The 20,191-nt window shown below is 29.9% G+C and overlaps 1 protein-coding gene across 2 annotated transcripts in view; it reads right to left on the bottom strand.

Annotated features, from left to right (window-relative positions):
* The window catches only part of LOC107445498 (cell adhesion molecule CEACAM6), a 152,638-nt gene that overhangs the window by 35,613 nt on the left and 96,834 nt on the right, over nt 1-20,191 (bottom strand). For both annotated transcript variants that reach the window (XM_016059898.3, XM_016059899.3), the window contains exons 2-3: nt 7,968-8,173; nt 6,591-6,726 (exon numbers count right to left, since the gene is read on the bottom strand). In XM_016059898.3, the coding sequence (XP_015915384.2) occupies nt 6,591-6,726; nt 7,968-8,173 (342 nt within the window). The remainder of the gene's footprint in view (nt 1-6,590; nt 6,727-7,967; nt 8,174-20,191) is intronic.

The raw sequence follows: 20,191 nt of genomic DNA, 5'->3' as shown, positions 1-20,191 counted from the left end.
AGTAATTTAAAATTATTTAAAAGCAACTTGAAAGAAATTTAAATGGTTTGAAGTTAAAAGTTAAGAATAAGGCTGTCATTTGAAAATGGATTTTGATAAATTTTTCCTTCCCCTCATGGGAAAAAATTGTATTACAGAAATATATTTAAATTGTAAACGGCATTTGTTTTAATTTGCGATACAAATACCAAGTACTGGCAAGTACTTAGTGATTAAGTTAACTAAAATTATTTCAAAATCTATCTGGGATAGCTAACAATAACCAGCTGCTTCTGTTGAAATTTCACAAAGAGAAATGAATTAAACTCCTCCAAATAAAATTCAAATAGTTAAAATTTTAAAAAAAAATTTTAAATTTATGGAAAAAAAACTATCAGTGGCGTGTCAGTATAAATCGTTTATTTCCCAGGAAAATACCGTTACTTAAAAACAGAAAAAAAACAAGAAACAAGAAAAAGTAAAAGATTTAGAAACAAAAAAAATTTTATATATAGTGTGTGTCTACCACTACAAAAATGCAATTCCAATTTTCTAGTATATAAGACATGCTAACTCGATTTTATATAGGGGTACCTTTTCATGGACGAGTGTTGACATGGTCGATAACTACTCACTCCCCACATTAGTGACCCTCGGACGTGATGTGAACGCACCTACCTTGACAGAAACACCCACTACGATTTGAACACGCCTACTTCGATAAATGGTCAGCATTGAACAGTTAACTTGCTACTTGTGACTGCGATTTTATGATCCTCACGCTGTTGCTTCTCAGTCTCGATCACACTCGACTACTAAAGGCAACACAGGAGCGACTACGACTGTGAACTTAATAAAGCTCTCATGATCAGCACTCAAACAGTACGAAGATCCTAATACAGCTCTCCCGGCTTCTCACAAAACAACAATGAATCAACTAGTGGTATCCCTTAATTTCCATCACAGATAAAATTCTGGTGGGAGAGTACTGGAGTGTGTCTCTCCCCACAATATATATATATATATATANTTCATTTGGTATATATATATACAAAAAAATATAGTTCGTAAAAAGAACTTATTCACTTCAATATTAGATAATAAAGAGCACTTCGAAAAATGTAATGTTTTTTACATTAAATTTTACGTATGCAGCAAAGAAAGTTATTTAAAATATGTTTTAATCTAGTACTTTCACATTGAAAAAATTTGAATTTTTTATATTTATTAAGCAGGTGCAGTGCTAAATAGATATCTTTCGAAGTTAACTTCCTAAAACCGTTGAAATCTTAAACTGAATAAAACCTAATTAATCATTTAAATTGCATAGAAACAGCTTACTTTATGCATGCCTTTTGACTAAACGAAAAAAAAATCCTACAGTTTGAATTTCGAATTACTTTCTACGCATCTCATTAATTCAGAATTAACAGCCTAAACGATGTTAGCATAATTGATTTCTAAATTCCTCTTTTTTATATCTTGTTTTAAATTCATTGCCCATCAGTTTACTTCGGAACAACGCGGTTAAAAGCATTTAATATATTTTATTTAATATTAAACTTTAAATTCATATTTTAAGATTCATAAAAAAAAGTATTAAATATTGCAAAAATTTAAACAGTTAACTTCGTTCTTTTGTTTTCATGTATTTAAAACTAGCATAATAGCAAATATTAAAACTTAATCGGATTTAAAATAAATTATTATTGTAAAAATTAGTATGAACAATTAGTACTGATTAATTAGTACTAATAGTATTTCTCCCCCATCGTAACATCTGCTGAGGCAAATGCAACTGCCAAGCACAAACGTTTCAGGGAATATTTTAAAAAACTTTCCATTTCAGACCTTACTGTTCTCTAAGCCTCCCAAACATAATATCAAGTCTCCGAACACGACATTTCAAGGACATGAAGGTATCTCCAGAGAAGACCACCATATACTACTCCATATACAGATATTTCCCCTAAACCCAATTAAAGCCAAAACGCATTTTTTACTGCCAGGCCTTTCTAGCTGTACTATTTCACGGCTAACCGCCAGACGATATCCTGTACAGGCGCCAGAACTCGCAAAATTCAGCCTGCAAACTTTTGGTAAAATTTAGCACTGGTATAGACACAGCAACAACAACAGTTTTCTCAAAAAAACACTGTTTATAACATTTGACTATCATTTGAAATTTTTATTCCTTAAAAAAAATAAAAAAGACTTGTTAAGTGTTAAAAAGATTGCACATATCAGTTTATCTCCCTTTGCTAGATCATGTTTGGCGTTAGAATCTTATTTTGGTTATACCTTGCCTGAAAATAACTTGTGATCAACCTAACACTAAGTTAAAATTTACTCAGTTCATTAGACCATGCGTTGAGCTATAGTTAAATTCGAAAGCAGTCCGTAGCAGGAAAATTACTGTTCAGTTTTATCCATAATTTCAATTGCTAAAATCATAAAAGCAGGGGGAAAATTAGGACCAAATCAAATTATGAAATCCAACAGTCACAATCCGTACGAAGTTAGTTGCGTTGCAAGGGTACCCAGACAGATGAATTTTTACTTAAATAGCAGCGGTAAAAATGCTCTCGTTATTTTCTTCCATTTTTTAAAGCATAGAAAATTAGTCATTAGGTGTAGTTTAACATAGATAGGCACTATTCCTCATAGTTTTATTATTAATTTTAAATTATTGAAAAAATTAATTTGACATGCCGGCATTCATCTTAGAGAACATATTGATACTTAATGATAGTTATTGAGAAATATTAAAAACATAATATAAATATGCGGCAAATTATCAAAAGCCGAAGACTAAAATGTATTTATAGTTTGTTTGAGACAGTTTATATTAATTAAAAAAATAAACTTCTTATATTAGAGCCACTTTAAGGGTTAAAAAAATAGATTAAATAAAGAATATTCATTGTTCAATAATAATGGCAACGTTTGTTCTTTCGAAAGTAATACGTTTTTTTTAATTGTCAACGACATAAATGTCAAAATTCACAAACTGTATCTATTATCAAGAGCTTATTTTTTCTACTTCTTGTTCAAACTACTTTTATAAGCAGTTTCATATAAGGAAAATTCACAAAATTTACAAATTGTATTATCAAGAGCTTATTTTTTCTACTTCTTGATTTGTCCAAACTACTTTTATAAGCAGTTTCATATAAATAAATAAACAAAAGGAAAATCTTCTATGTATTTAATAAATATGTTGAGTGGCTGTCAAGACTTCCTGCTTCAATTGCTAGTAGATGTTTCAATTGTTAATATTGACAAGGTAATATAATCCATTCCATGAAAGCAACGATTGAGGACCTGTTACAAAAATACAGTTAAAGCAAATAAAAACTTTGATAGCAGATCCCTTTCTCTGTTACATTTTTGCAAAACAATATTTATTTATAGCTGCACTAATTACATAAGAGTTAATAATGAAAAAGAACAAGCAATTTATAGAATAAACCTTTTCTTATCAATTTTGAACCGATATTAGCGATAGATATCGTTTTGTATCTCATCATCTGAGATAAACTTTTCTAATCTAGGAAAAGATATGATAAAGAAAAATTCTAATTGCAAGAGCGATACTTATACTAAGAGAAGAGAGCCATCCAAACTTTCAATCTTTGTAAAGAATAATTGTCGATAATTGGTGTTATAAATAGTATGAGTGCAGAGTGAACAAAATACATAAAAGAACCTAAACTCAGTAATACTTACCGAGTTATTCTAGTTTATTAATTAAAAAAATCATAAAAGGATTATAAACAAAAGCTAATCAGTTAATTTGTCGCCATACATAAGTTCAGATAATGGCCGAATGGGGAAACTGATTGAATATTCTTATTCTAGTTATCTGCAAATGGGATGTTGAACAGAATTTCTTTTTCCCTGGAAGCCGCTTAATTTGAGAAAAGAACAAAGTCTGGATTTATGTCCAAGTATTGACCTCTAATGAAACAGTGCGGAACTAAACCAGCAAAGGTGACTGATGATATTGCCATGATATCCCGGAAGCCCATTCGAACTGACTTAGGATTTATGGGAACAATTCTTCATGGTTATTCAGTTCTTTTACCATTAGACGGAAGCTTGAATACGTGATTACTATTTTATTGGTAATCTATGGCATAAATTCAAATGTTTTCATTTTCGCTCATTTTCTTTTGATTCAATATTTACTTAATATTGAAGAGTCTCACTTGCCACACTTTCGGAGAGTTTAGCTGTTAATGTTTCGATTTTAATTCAATATGAAGAGTTGGCATAAAAAAAAGCAGGAAGTTAGTTTTTGCGAAGAGGCAAAGTGTTAATATTGCTTTTTTCCAGCTAATTGTGTGTCTCCTAAAATATTTTATCATGGGGAAAAATAACACCAAACGTAGAAAAAAAATTCATAGAGAAAAAAATCTGTTAAAGTTATCGTATACTGCTCGGTAATGACAATTCTTGTACAAAACCGTAACTTTGGAAATAAAAATCAAATTATAGAGTGTTGCAGCCATTCATTTGGTACTTTATACGGTAATATGGTAAAAGTTTACAGGAAATTTTTGCTTTTATAATTATAGTTCTTATTACAAGAAATTTAGTAAAAATTGTAAAACTGAAGAGTAGATTTAAGCGTTTTATACCATGATCTAAGGTATCATAATAAAATTACTAAATTTTACCACATTTACCAAATTTTATCGCATGTTTTAAAGTCATGTTTTATTGTTGATTTTACTAAAATCATTACCAAAGCTCTGCGGCATGCTTATAGGTGTTCCCATTAACTTTATGGCATAGAGCCAGAAGCACACTAAATTTTATCATATTCTGGATTTTTTGTCTACACTTTTTTCTCTCTTCATTACTTCAATTTGCTTATATACTTATATTTTTCAGTAAGTTAAAAGATTATATGCATAGATATTTAATTTAATTTATATTAGGTTACTACAGTGCTTACATAAATTTGTCTATTGGTGAACTACAATTCAAATGAAAAAAAATTTCTGCTTGAGGCAAAACAGACACGTTTTTAGAAATTTGTTTATTATATAGTTATTAAAAAGGCTATTTACATTGATAGTTCAATTGAAGTAAACCCATTTAGAAGGAAATTGAACTCCTTATTACATAATTTTTCCATCAGTTTAAAGACAGTCTGTACTGTATACACTGTGGCTCAAGCTAATTATTTCTGTTTGGGATGGTGAATTGAAATATAAAATTCTATTAGAATCTAAATTTATATAGGAAACTATTTGTATGACATAAATATTTAGCACCAAAAGAAGCTGCTGTGTGGAAATCAGGTGATATGAGCACGTATCAACAGGCCTAAAAAGGCATATGTGGTAAACTTCTTGTTTAACAAACCGTGACTGCTTGAGTGTTTGAGTTACTTTTACTGTCCATTGCGTGTGGTTTGATAACCGCTCTCTTGATTCAGTAGATTTATCTTATGAATTTAAAAGAGTTTAGATCCTTACAAAAAAGTTAGACCTTTTTTTTCCAAATAAACCATTTTTAGAACTGAGTAACATTATTTTAATTTTTACAAGCCCCGTGTTCTAAAATGAACTTTCTTACTTAGTCTTTTGCTGGCGACCTGCATTTTGATCCATCTTATCATGTTATAGTAAACGGAGGCAATGAATTTAAGTGAGGCATTATTTTTCGTTTATATCCATTTGTAAGTTCGTCAGAAGGAGAAAGGGGGCCAGATTTTAAGTCAGTTGTTTTTGCCAGATTTTGCCAGAATTGCCAGATTTTAAGTCAGATTTTAAGTTTGTCCCTAAACTACAGTTTGAATCTCTATGTAAATTTTCTGTATAAATAATCAATTTTAATCAATATATTTATTTGTTTCAAATCGCTATTGGAAAATAGGTTAATTAAATAAATCTTGGATCTTTTCAGTATAAATTAGTAATAATTTTTTTTAGAAATAAAAATAAAATTAACTTATTAGTTCTCATAATCCCATTGACGGGACAGGCTTCAAATATACTTCATAATCTTGCACGAATTAAGCAGCTTTAGTTTAACAAAAAAATATTTTAAATTTTTATTTCCTTAAAATTTCGTCAACTGCAACTTTCACGTACTTTCTGACTGATCATGTGACAACAACTTGTGCATAAACTATTAGCTTAATTTTTATTAACTCTTCCATTGCTGACGATTTAAGCAATTTAGTAAGAGAAAACCTCTGCGAGACAATAATTCCACAATGAATAAGAACGAAAAAAACTGCTTTTTTGGGGGGTCAAGCTTCAACACCAAACCAAGTTCAATCTCGGCAATTTTGTTACATGCATGAAAACCTTGAGGAATCGATGTTGGAAAAGTATTAACTTACAAAAAATTTAAAAATTCTTTTTTGCATCAAAACAAACCTTTGATTAGAGGCCAATTACATTATAAAAAATTTAAGTGCTTAGCTTGTGTTATTTAGTTACAGAGTTTCTTCAAATGTGAAGCTAGTTTTAAATCATAACCTTTTTTTACAAGTATGTTTTTCCACTCAACTCATTTTCAACGTTAATATCTTAATTCCTACACATGCGTATATTAAATATGAAAAGGTAAAAGTTGAATTAAGCCCATACCATAAACGCGCATTTCTTTTTCATCCATAACTGTCTGGAAGAAAGGATCTTCTGCAGTTACTTCACATCTGTAGGAGCCTTCCGAATGCAAGTCAGTCACGTGCATTTTAATACTGTTGCCATGAGGAAATTTTTCCTGTATAAAAAAAAAGAATAAAATTAAAGATAAACAATTAAAGTTGTGATTGATATTTAACGACATAATATGCAATGTTTATATAATAAATACACTGTTAAAATTTTCATTCTAAAATTATGGTAAAATAACTGTCAGCTGTCTGTCGATCCGATTAACCGTAACGTTTACGGTAAAGAACAGTTTTTTTACTTTATGGTTTTGAAACCATTTACAAAATGTATGGTTATAAAACCATGAATACAAAACTATACGGTTTTTTAACCATTTACAACTAGCATCTTTCAAAAACGTAAAAAAAGAATATTATTTATCTAGACATAGGAGCTTGGCTTTTCGTTTGGTATTGGGCTTTGGAGAGTGCTGGACTCTGGAGATTCTTCATGTGTTAAAGGGAATGGAGGAAATATCGTGGTATCAACACTAGGACTCGAACTCCAGTTCTGCCGGTCATGAGATTGACAGATTAGCCCGCTCGGCTATGATATGTACGCTGTTGCATAGAACTAAGTAGCCTCATTAGGTGGTTCTAATTGGTGAGATAAAATTCTTGTTGTTTAATCGTATTAGGTGAAAGCAGTCAATAAACAGTTTTTCTCAAACTTAGCAGTTTGATTACCATTTTGTTTATGGTAATTTGACTGTTTTGATTAAATATGGTGAAATAACCATTCAATAAATTGCTATTTAAACATTTTTTCCGAGAAATTTCTAACAGTGTATGATAAATATAATAGCAATGTTTTTTGTTCGAAGCATCAATTAAACAATTTTGATTGATATCCAAAATTGAAACAGATTTTAAATAACTCGGTAAACTGATTTAAAATAGATATTTTATTGCTATATTAAAAAGTTTTTATTATTTTATTTGTTATTATAACATTTGTGAAAAAACAAAATCTGTAACGATATGAAAATGCTTGGTGCTTCTAAGAATTTGAGTAAATGAATCGATGGCATACAAGTTACACGAGGTAATTTAGTTGCATGTCTGTTCAATGAAAAACTACCGCAAAAATGTTATTACTGCCATCTGTTGCTGTACTTTATAATTAATTTTGAAAATAAATGAGAATAAATTTGACTGGTTTCTTGAGCAGAACTTAGTAGATTGAGCATTTCTGAAACCTTTTCTTAATTGACATTTCAAACCTTTGTTTATTTTTGATACACCTAGTACACATGAATGTTAGCATAATATAGACGTAATAAATATTTCATTAAGAAAATTTACTTACACTGAGATGTATTCCCTTTAATTGATAAATTTGTCCTGGAGGTTTTTCGCTGGCAATATATCTATAAAATTCCAAATTGTTTTTATACCATTTTATAGAATAAAGTATATCTCCTTCTAAATCATAAGTGCAGTTTAATAAGACTGGTAGTCCACTTTCTATAGATGTTGGCACTTGAAGTTCAATCATCCTCAGAGCATCAGCATCTGAAATAATATAAAAACAATATACAACTTTACTGCTAACATATGAGATCATTAGTCTTAGACTTAATGTTCTTGACTTAACTAGAAGTAAAACAATATCTGTTTGATTATAAAGTAATTAAAAAAATTAAATAGAATATGTTTTAGATGAAAAATACTCTACCGCTTAAGGATTATTTTCCCCTCCGAAAAAAACTGCTAGTTCAGCGTAACTTAGAGAATATTATTACCTCCATCATGATGCCTCCGTGTCACAATATGTGTTCCTTGACTTCACGCGGTGTGCATTTCAATCTTTAAATCAGCAAAAACTCAATTATCGTTGTTTACTTTCTCATTTTAAGCAATTTCTATTGGTTTTTTGTTTTAAATTTTGGAAATTCGAGGAGAAATTCCTTTTAGAAGTTTCTAATTAATAAAATTTTTTCCAGCAATTTTGCCACCAAAGAAAATAATATTGAGGTTATTCTGGAAGGAACCACAAATTAAATACTATTCTTAAACGTGTTCGCTGTTTTGGGTAACATAATTGCTGTTTTTGATAACATGTCGAATCTATGGCATGAAGAAATTAAACTATGCTATACCTAAAAGCGGTCAAACGAAAAGCTAATCTGTTGTTAAAGGTATTCATTTGTGCTTAACTAATTCAGTTGATTTAGCTTCAGTTATTTAATCAAAATTAAATAGAATGAGATATGCATGACATATTTGTCCATTAGAAATTTCTAGACCAACACATAAGATTTTCAGAATTAAAAACCATTGATAATAGAACTGGAGGACTTCCAAAACCTTTAAAATATTGAACTGGCAAGATCTTGTGGCAACGTGAGCTGCACGGAGAAATGTTCTGAAGAAGACTAAAGTCCATTCGTATTGAACTAGAAAAAATTGCTATTTTTTATGCTCAACTGAATTTAGGTACAACCTATTACTAAAACTTTTTCAAACAATAGGTCTATAAAGGTATCCATACGGTGGAGAAAAATGATTATCTATTGAAATTTATTCAGATGGCAAACTCTGAATTACTTTTTACTTAGTCAAGAAGAAGGACCTACTATATCTACGTTAATTATTTCCCGGCAATCTATATGGATAAGTTTGTTTTACCATGTCAACTCTCAAATTGCCTCTTGCTTTTAAGTTATCCATATTTATTTGTTATTACAGTTACTAAAATAATGTTTAGTCCAGCTTATTACATGTTTACCAAATCTTCAGGCCTTAACAAACAATAAAGATTTAGGCTGATATGTAGCGCTGTTCTGTTTCGCTCAGATAACCTCTGATCTCGGGGAAAAACTGTTTACCACCCGCTACAGCTCACCTCCCCACGACACTTGATGCGTGTCTATGATGGGCCAACGAAAGCTGCAGTGCATATTACTATAAGATAGGAAGTAGATAACTACATCCACAGTTTTAACAAAAGTTTTAGGGGCTCTAGGAAACAAATTATTGCGGGCTCATCATCAAACACAGAAAGCCTTATTTCCATATTTTGTCGAATTTTTGAAGACCCTTAATACAAATTTGTAGTTTGTATGTAGATATAAAGAAATGCCCTCCAATCTTTTCATAAAAACTAATTACTATATTTTTTGTTAAGAACTTTGGTCAGTCTCTTGCCGCTCTCCCTTGAATATGGCTTTGACTACATCAGATGTAAATTATATGTAGAAATGTCTTAAATTGTCAGTTTTTAGGTCGAATAGTATAAGCTCGAACAGACCTTCGAATCGTAGCAACCCGGTATTACCCCATCTTTCCCTACATGATTAACTATTGAACTTTGCTAACTATTTTCGATGAACTGAGCAATACTGTACTAATGATAATTATTTTTAGATTCTGTTACAAACTATTAAACTCATTTTGCTTAAATTATTACATTTATCATTATTATTTATACATCGTTCCGGCCCTGTACTTTTTTACTTATAGTTATCATTCGCGTGCTTTTAGGCTATTTAAGTTCTAAAAGCATAGTTTCGAAGTCAAAATGTCAAGAAAAATGTGTTTAATTTTTTTAACCTTGATACACTGAGGAGAAAAAAGTATGGTCAAAATAACCAGAATATGGAAAAATGTACCACTTTTCTGCTACTCTGTGAGGGAACCGAGAAGCTCAGTAATTTTTACCGAAGCTCTTTGGTAATGATGTCGGCAAAATTAACAATAAAATTTGGCTTTATAATATGAGATGAAACTTGCTAATTTATCATGGGACCTTATAGCATGGCATAAAAATTATTTTTTCGGTTAAATTACTTTTCAGTATTGTATCTTTTGCAAAATGTTATAATTTTGAAAACCAATATTCCCTGTAAACCATTACCAAGTGAGCGGAAAAATTTCCAAACGAATAGTTTACCAAATGAATACTTTGGTATTATCTATCAGAATTATGTTTTGATTTTTTTTTTACCAGAAATGCCATAACCGTACAACATGGTAATTTTCCACGAATTTACCTCGCCATGCACAGATAATCCCAACAAGTTAAAATAGGCTCTTCGTCAATAACATCCAATATTTTTATTAATTGTTGAAATCTGTAGTGACATTATATAACATTAAATTAATAATTACTAGTGGCCTGCTCCCCCTGCTCGCTAACGCTCGCCAACCCCCGAAAATTACTACGCAATCTTATATGGTTTGCTTCGCAACCAAGCTCGCTTCGCTCGCTACTAACTTTATATTGCAAATGCACAAAATTCTAAGAATTCAAAACAATCATTCAAATCCATATAAAAACTTTTTTTCAAAAAAAATTTACATCTTTTTAGTAAATACTAAGTCATTAAAATAAATTTGAATTCAAATAAATGACATGTAAATCGTTAAACCTATTAGAAATGTGCTATAGTATAATTCGTGATATAAAACAAAAATCATCAAATAAATTCGTAATATATAAATTCGGGAAAAAAAGCGCTTTCGACAAATTACTAAAATAGAGATCTATCGACAAAGACTACTCACTTCTGCCTAACTTAATAGTATAAAATTGCCGCTGCTGATGCTCTCTGGTTATTTCAGTCTCCGTTTTTAAAAGCGCTATATGTTGAGCCACCTCAGTTAGATTTGGCATGTGACATTTTTAGCGGCAATCATTGGTCGATTCGCCGTGTAAGAGAAATAGTAACGTAAACAAAACAGAGCAAACGTTGCCACCGGCGGAAGAGAAATACAGCCAAAATGTGGGAGCCACGTAAGAGAATTATATATATTAGATTAGAAATCTCATTTTAGCACGCCTATAAATTTTTCCGCCAAGCTTGTAGAACGGTTTTAGCTAGAAGAGTCTGAAAAAAATGACATTCCGTTGCTTTTACATCATTCAATTTACAAAAAACAGGTACAAGAGAGTAATTTTTTCTAAAATAAAATAATCGCTATATACCTGGTATAAATTATCCCGGTAGTTTGAAACTCAATGCGTTACATTTTTTTAAGCAAATCTTTATTTTAAACCATACTACTGGCTATGCTATTAAATACATAACTTCCCTTTATTTTCATTGGTGACTTTATTTAGATTTATAAAAGTATGGTTAAGTTAGTCAATTAACATGTTATGGAAACTAACCTGTGTTTGCATGTAACGCATTTATAGAAATAATTTGTAACAATTGCGCTTCAAACACAAATGGTAAACGGAAACTCTTAGCATGCATGCTACTATAGAGCTGTAAATTACTTATCCTTGAAGCTATTGGTATTTGGTATGCAGCAAGACGTTATGTTATTCCAATGGAAAAATTTATTTTACAAATATTAGGTTCAAAAATTTTTTAAGTAGAAAAATTCTGTGCTAAATTTCAAAGTAATTGTAAGAATGGTATAGGAACTCATACGAAAAAAAAACCAGACAAATATTCATTTTATATCCGTATTGATAACTGCATGAGATTTCCAAGAACTACTTCTAGATATACAAACCGATAATAGACAGGAAACTTTTCACGTTTCATGGAAACTAATTTTTAACTTATGAACATTTATTTAATAAATAAAATATTTTTCGTATACATGTTTTAATCATATGCTTTGCACAGTAAACTCATAGAATCACTACAAACGGTTTTATAAGTCAATCTGTTTCTTTTTTTGTTTTTTTTTTTGTTCACCTTCCCTAAAACGAAAAATATTAAAATCTTGTGAAATTTTTATAAAACGTGCCGTTATTTATTACGCCGTGGCACTAAAAAAGAAATACGTCTTTTTCAATAGATTTTTCGACATGTGAGAGCTCAACCCATATTTTATTTTCTCTATTGTGTATTCGGGCTTTTGAATGTTGGGATTAATCTCTCTCTCTCTCTTTCTCCGGTTGGTAACGCTGTCGTCAGCATATAAAAGTGTTTTAAAAAAAGGAAACAAAAATTGCCTAAGCTAGCAAAGAGCAAAAACACGCTGTACCAAAAGTTGTGCAAAGAGTAAAAGAGCAAATTTCGTAAGATCTCGACACGCGTACGTGTGTAGGTATATGTTTATACCCGTTTATAAATTTTTCTGGTATTGAAGCTTATCTTTCGAAAAATATGATGGCAACGGACAAAAGAGAAATTTGAAGAAGGTAGAATGTTTGTGGGTAAATGACGGTTTGCGTTCTACTCTTCTGAAGGATTTTGTTTCTTATTCGCTTTATTTAGAGCTATCTTTTCAAAAAGGGTGTCATCTAGATATTTGATCTTAAAAAATATTTACTGATAACAATCCCTGTGATATAAAATAGGTTTTGAATAAACAGAGATTTTTTTTTCAGTATAAGAGAACATGTTATATATTCTATTTCTGAATAAAGTAAAAAAAAAATAGAAATGCAATAAATAAATTTTAGACAAAAATGAAATTAAAATATACCATATGAAAATCATAATAATTTGTAATTAATCTACTCAAACTTAATTTTCCATTCTTCGATTTTTGACCTTGATTTATAAAATGTTCTTTATCACATTTATTTCGCTTTAATTGCGTAAATTACGAGCAACTTTACGGTAGACCTTAAATTCATCGACGATTTATAGATCAATTATAAAAAAGGAAAGTGAGTATAATGAATGGTTCACTGTGTTATGATAAGGAAATACTCCTTTTATTCTTAAGATGTTTTAAAATTCGTTCAAAGTTCTTCACCACATCACTAAAAAACCCTTAAAATTTATTTTCCTTGTACATGTCAGACCATTTACGCAGAAATTATTCTCATAAGCGTCTGTTAATTTTGTCTGCAAATTCTGTTACCTTGTGTTTGCAAATATTTATAATTTTGAAAATATTGTTTTATAGCTTCCACTGTTCCCTTATAGTTATAATATAGACATTCAGTGGGTGGATTCTAGAATAGCCCACCCCATGGTGATTTTGTTAAATCTCGCCCAAGCAAGTTTATGAAATCTCGACAAACTAGGTTTCCAGAAGATATTTCGGGGAGATTATTTTGAACGTCTTATCACACCACGATCCACAATACCAAAATTCTTAAACCTGATTGGTTATTTGATATGTATACCTACGCAAAAGTTGTATTTTGTTAGAAAAGAGGTTAAAAGGTTTATTTTTTTTGCCATTTAGGGTTCTGATCTCTTGGTTTTAGAATTATCGTTATTATTTCATTTATTAGCAGTTGTTTTATTTATTACAATTATTATTTCATTTTACAATTTTTTTTGTGCAGTAGCTACCGGTTGAAAATGATAGGAGATGAGCCATTAGAGTAAAGGTAGGTAATTTTTTTAATTTTATTAAAAAACATTTTAATAAATTCGTAATAACTTAAATTGCTTTTTTTAATAAACAAAAAGCTACGTTGATACCAGCAATAATCGCCAACTTGGTGAGATTTCAAAAAGTTGCCAAGAGGTGGGCTATTCTAACATTTTACCCATTCGGTATGCTAACAACAGAGGATTATAAATAAAATTTAATTACCAGCCTTTCAAGCTCACAATGACTGAAAAATACAAAGTTGTAAGTTTTGAAAGAAACAATCTGTTGCTTCCAAAGCATCTACCGTTTTCTGGTAATAAGATGACTTTAAGGAAAATTTATGCTTATCCAGTAATTAAAGACAACTAATTAAGAAAGTTAAAAGGCAAGGAAGGATACTGCTCTTGAATGTAAGTTTCAAATAGTAGTGATAAAAAAAATCTCAGGATTTCATAAAACATAATGATGTTAACCATTAACAAAAATCTGCAAAGCAAAAATTCTATGCAGTATTTTTGAATATTTCTTTTAAAAAGAGTGTGCTGTCACAGTAAATTTTAGCTAAAAGGGAATTTGATTTATTTTCCTGTTTTTTGCTGATAGTGTAATAAAAAAATATGAGAACATTTGATGCAAAAGAAACGTGAAAAGCTAAAAAATTAAAACAGAAAAAATAAAATTTAATTTTTTAACACAGGAAAAAGAAAGCTTTTATTCACAATACCAAAGTCAAAGCAATCCACACGTGAAGAAATTTTCTGAATGGGATACCTGCAAATGAAGTAGTGTGGGTATCTCTATCCTGACTGTTGTTGAAACCTGGCATTTATTTAAGTTAGCAACTGTTCTTTTCATTTAATTTCGAGTTGGTCAAGCCCATAAAGTATCAATTCTTTTAAATGACGCATTCGATATTCTTCCTTCACAAGGATTTCAATTTTTTCACTCAATTTCACTCAAAGATTTCAATTTTTTCAATTTCTTAACGCAAAGAGAGGTATGAAGCAATGTAGAACAGAAACAAGCTAATTATGCAAGGAAGTTGCCAGGCACAAAACAAAAATAGATCACGGTTCCAATATAATTAAAAAATAATTAATAAATCTGCGTTAAGAATTATCTTTCAACAAATTCAATGTGCGATACGGTGCTGATGTTAATTAACTTTACGTTAAGTAACATTCTAACTTATGTGGGGAGACTTAGCTAAACTTTAATGCATCATTTTGCTTATTAGCTGGCGCTGACTTCATAGGTGTGGGTATCAGTGATCTTCTTCTTCTTGAAGAGCAAGTACCCAATTCTGAGGTTAAAGTTTGAAACTAAATCTATTTCCTAAATCTTATTTTAAATAAATCGCATAATGTGAGTTGCGAAGCAGAATATCAATCCATGGTAAGAATCACAAACCGCAATCATGTTGCAAAAAATTGTAAACACGACCAGTGGAGAAAATTTAAAAAAAAATAAATAAAAAAAAACTTACATTCGAACCAAAATCGTCCAACTAATGACATTAAAAACTAAATGCTCCATATTTTTTTTTAAAAAGAACTCATTTGTAGACAAAGGAACAAAATGCAGCTAAAGGCTCAAGATAATCTAAATTTTATCTTAAAATATGTCAGGAACAGCTGAAAAAAAATTGGGTCCTCAAGTACACGTCAAACGGCTATGAATGGATGAATGTGCTGTTTGGCGATGAAAAAACCCTGCAATTGAGGTGTTCCAGACGGCAATAGTTATTATTGGCATAACCTAAAAATGCGCCAATGAGAGGAATTTAGCAGAAAGCATAGTAGAGCTTCGCCTATGATTTGGTGATCCTTTGGATTCAATGGCCATACCAGTTAAGTATTTTTGAGTGGTCTTTAAATCTCTGTAGACTATCAAAACTCACTTACCTTTCTGAAAACCATTAGATGGGCCAAAATGGGTTTCTAACTAAACAATGCCAACATGCATAAATCTACGTCTGTTGAAACAAGGAATTAGAACTAAAAATATCGCAGTTCTAAACTCCCTCTCCCCACTTAATATAGACCTAAATCCATGGAGGTTTCGCATTTTAGGTATATTATTATAAGCCTCATATAACAACGAAAGTTGTTCTCATCAGTTCTTTAACCGAAAGAAGTCATTAAAACAGCATGGTTGAAAAACGATCTAGAACACAAGAAAAAACATTCTGCTTTCAATAGAAAACTGTGTGTTCCAGTTGATTAAAAATGGTTCATCAAGTTAAGTATTAAAATTAAAAATTTTATTTTCACTGAATAAATATTGTGTTTTTGTGCCTAAACTTTTGGTGGCAGTTCCTTTTCCTGTGGTTACTTTTAACATACATTTATTACGCATTCGGTAAAATAAAAGGGAAAAAATATGCATTAATTTTGTATTTAAAAAAAAAACACGTTTTCCTGAACTTTTGTGACCCACGACTGTTAGTGCAGTTACAAATCGGTAATAATTCAATTGAATAATGTATGAATTTATTATAGTTATTGTCATGGGTGGGATTTAAAATTGTCTCACTTAAGTAATTTTTATTATAATCGTTACATAATGCTCCTGAAATTCAATATTAATTTTGTGATAATACTTTATTTTGCCTTATTTGCTCCTCTGAACTGATTTCTGTTTCTCTAGTCAGCAAAATATACTTTTAAAAGGGATTAATAAAAAATATATCAGTCCAGTTACTATTATAGATCAGATCTTTCATGTAAAAAAGTTTAAAGGTATACATTTGATTATTCAGAATTACAATTTTTATCATAATTAAAAGCTCTATCTCAAAAAAAGTTTTAAAAAAGTAAAGGTCAAGTTCTGAATAAGAATATCAACATTTACACTTAACAATGGGAAAGCTAATTTAGACAACATAAAATTTATTAATAATGATAAGCAAAAATTACATAAAACGTATAATAAAAATCTGACATAAATAGTCTCGCAAAATTCATAGCAAGGCAACGTAAAAATTTTTTTTACATAATCAACCATGATGTATGCTTCTCTCCTTTCTATAATTGATTAAGTAGGAAGAACAATTATTTTACTTATATTTATAAAGTATCGTGCTTTTCTAATGACCAATTCAATTAAATAAAATAAGTTCGAAATAAAAAACAACTACCAGGTTTTATGGTTTATAAATAAGTGGAATATAAGTGTGTGCCTCAGTATTATTGAAAGAATTGTTAAATCAATTATTGAAAAGAAAAATATATCTTTTCTACAATAATTACTTTCTAGCTAATTTCTAACATATTATAAAAATTTCCTTCATATTTTGAAAATCTTTCTTCCAAATCAATAATTTCAAAACTCATCCAAAAATAAGAACATTTGATTGATTCAAGCATGTACTTTACTTTGAAAGAAATATTAATAAGCAGCTTTCTTCCAATAAAAGAATAGCTGAAAAATGGGAAGAAAAGTGTCTTTTTTTTTCATTCTGCTTCATGCTGGCTGGTTCATTATGATCTCAAAGTCAAAAGTGGAAATGGGGGAAATGAAATGAAGTCAAGAGTCAACTCATAAATATCAAATGAAATGCGATTATGTGACTGAACGGGCATAAAATGAAACTGGATAACTTAAGAACCCTTTAATAAATTTTCACTAACATTACTTTCGGCACGCCATTTTTTATCTTTTTTTCTTATTTTCCAAAGCTTGTGGTCTCTTGTGGAGCATTTCTTTTTACGGTGTTTTCTTTTCTTATACTGCATTATCTAACTCAGCTTGTTAAGTCAGTTTTTTTAATTGCGTGCGTGCATAAATATTGGCAGCATAAAAATGTATTTTATATTAACGTCTCAAAAAACTTGGCAGTTTTCAATTAAGAATAAAATCATTAGGTAGATGGTGAAGTTCAAATAATAATGAATGATGCAGTTTTGTTGTTTTATTACAGGTGAGTTATTAATATTCAAACTATCTGGGTTTTTTTAGTAAGTTTGCTCTTGACTCGGAAGGAAAGTCGACTTTTTGATTAATTGCTATCAGAAAACTCTAATTTGGAAATAAAATATGCCACGTGTTACAAGTTCCTATTTTATATTCTCGTAACTTATGAGTTAATAATTTTCTGAAAGAAATAGGTTTTAGTAATTGACAGTTTTTATCTTCTTTTATTCATTCTGGGAAAGCCTTTTAAATTAAGTTTTAATCGCAACAGTTATTACAGTTTAATTGCAACTATTTATAAAATATACTAAAAAAAATGTTTATTTGATTTCTCATCGATGTGTTTTAAAAAATATAAATAAACTGCACAGTTTTTGCTTGATGCTGCTGCATACTCAACTTCAAAGGACTCTTCTTTGAAGGACTCAACTTCGAAAGGCTCTCGAAGATGTCATAAGCATTGAGCAATGATTATTAGCAATAGAGGATGTTTTTGTGAAACTGTTTTATACTTTAACTAAAAAAAATACGTTTTTGATTTTAAGTTACTAAATTTGATCCAGTTGATAATAAGTTTTATATCCCTATTTTTTTTTGTTTTTTTTTTAAGATAAATGTTGTGTGGTCATCTAAGCTCTCCCATCTTCTTTTGCGAATCCCACTACACTTTTATTATTTGGTGTTAAAATAAAGAAAAATGGTGAGTACTGTTGAAATAATGGACAAGATTTCGACATTCAAGAATAAATGGGTAACTACTGAGCTCTATTGATGCTAATAATTTAAAATATGATGCCTCGATAGAAGATATCATATAATCACTTGACAGCTGTCTTAAATGATACGAAATTAGCAGATCATAGTTTATTTTTCTGCTAAAGAATATAAAACGATATTACATTGAGTAAAAGCTTTACAGCTGCAGAACTCTCAGTTTTCAAAGCTCGTAAAATTAGTCAAAGTAAATTCTAGCTAACTACGAATAACTTCTCTGTCTTGAATATTAATAAGGAAAATTCGGGGACGAATTTAGAGTCCTCTTTTACCAGGGTAACTGGTGTTATAGGAATTCTTTATAGCCCATGTTACTAATGTTTACACTGTGAAATTGCCTATAATAATTTTAGTAACATTTTGAATGAACTTCGAAACATAGTGATGTGTTTGAGAACAGTTTAGGCCTTCCATTGAGGATTTTTCAAATTAATTGCAAATATATACACATGTCTTTTGGAGAAGGTATTTAAAGAAAGAAGCAATTTGCGTAACAGATAGAATTAGTTTTACTGCTAGTACGTACGAAGGTTCTTATATATAAATATGTTGATGAAGACATGATAATTCAAACTCATTCCGATTATCACGAGAACTTAATGACAATACACAATATAAACGTACCAAAGATTTTACAGACATTTCTAAGTGACTTTTGCTGTCAATGGGTTATCTGTACATGGGTATAACATTACTATATGTTTGTATGGGTGAAACATTACTATAGAAAAAATTTACTATGGTAATGTTACAGTCGTTAATTGTCGTTACTTGGCAAAAAAAAGTTTTTTTACTAAAGCTAAAATTATTCACTTAACATATATGTACTAAAAGGAATTCTGTTTGCTTAAGCTTGTGCCTCCTCTTCCCACGTCCAAATATTATTATCTATTAGTATTATCAATTAGCATTATAAATAATTAGATCTATTGGTGTCAAACAAATTTGATGAATTCACAACCATAATTTGATATTTTCGTCCACCAAACAGGCGGATATATTAAATACTATTTTTGTTTGCATCTCATAGTGCATGAAGCTGAACATTAAGTTATAAATCATTTCACAGATCTCTTTAACTGTAATTTATAATGGTATATTAAGGTTATCTGCTCAAAAATTATAATTGTAAAACGGTAAATAATGTTAGACCACCTATCTGAATAACTTTATCTTAAGATGTAGCACAAAATTACATTATAATAATTAAAAAAAATTAAACAATTTTCTTTGTTTTTAACTCTTGAATTAAAAACGTAATAATAGCAGTACAGAAAAAAAACTTTAAATTAGGGATACAAAGATATTTATAGAGAAACAATTCGCGATCGCAACGAACTATAGGGGGCGTTGTTGTATGAGACTAATACCTGCGATTTCTATATGAACAGTCATTCAGTTACTCTAGAGACGTCGTTAATGTAGCACGTAGCATTGCAACGTTCCTTCTTTATTGTGGCTAATTAAATTTAAAAAAGAAAAATGCTTGATATTCTTTCTTATGCAAACGAAAACAAAATGGTATCTCTTTTTATTAGAGAAGGAATATCCAAAACACATCGGAAAAATATTTGTACATTAACAGAAAAAAATATGTATATT

The sequence above is a fragment of the Parasteatoda tepidariorum genome, chromosome 7, assembly GCF_043381705.1.
Source record: "Parasteatoda tepidariorum isolate YZ-2023 chromosome 7, CAS_Ptep_4.0, whole genome shotgun sequence".
NCBI lineage: Eukaryota > Metazoa > Arthropoda > Arachnida > Araneae > Theridiidae > Parasteatoda > Parasteatoda tepidariorum.
This window is presented reverse-complemented; position numbering and strand designations above follow the sequence as displayed.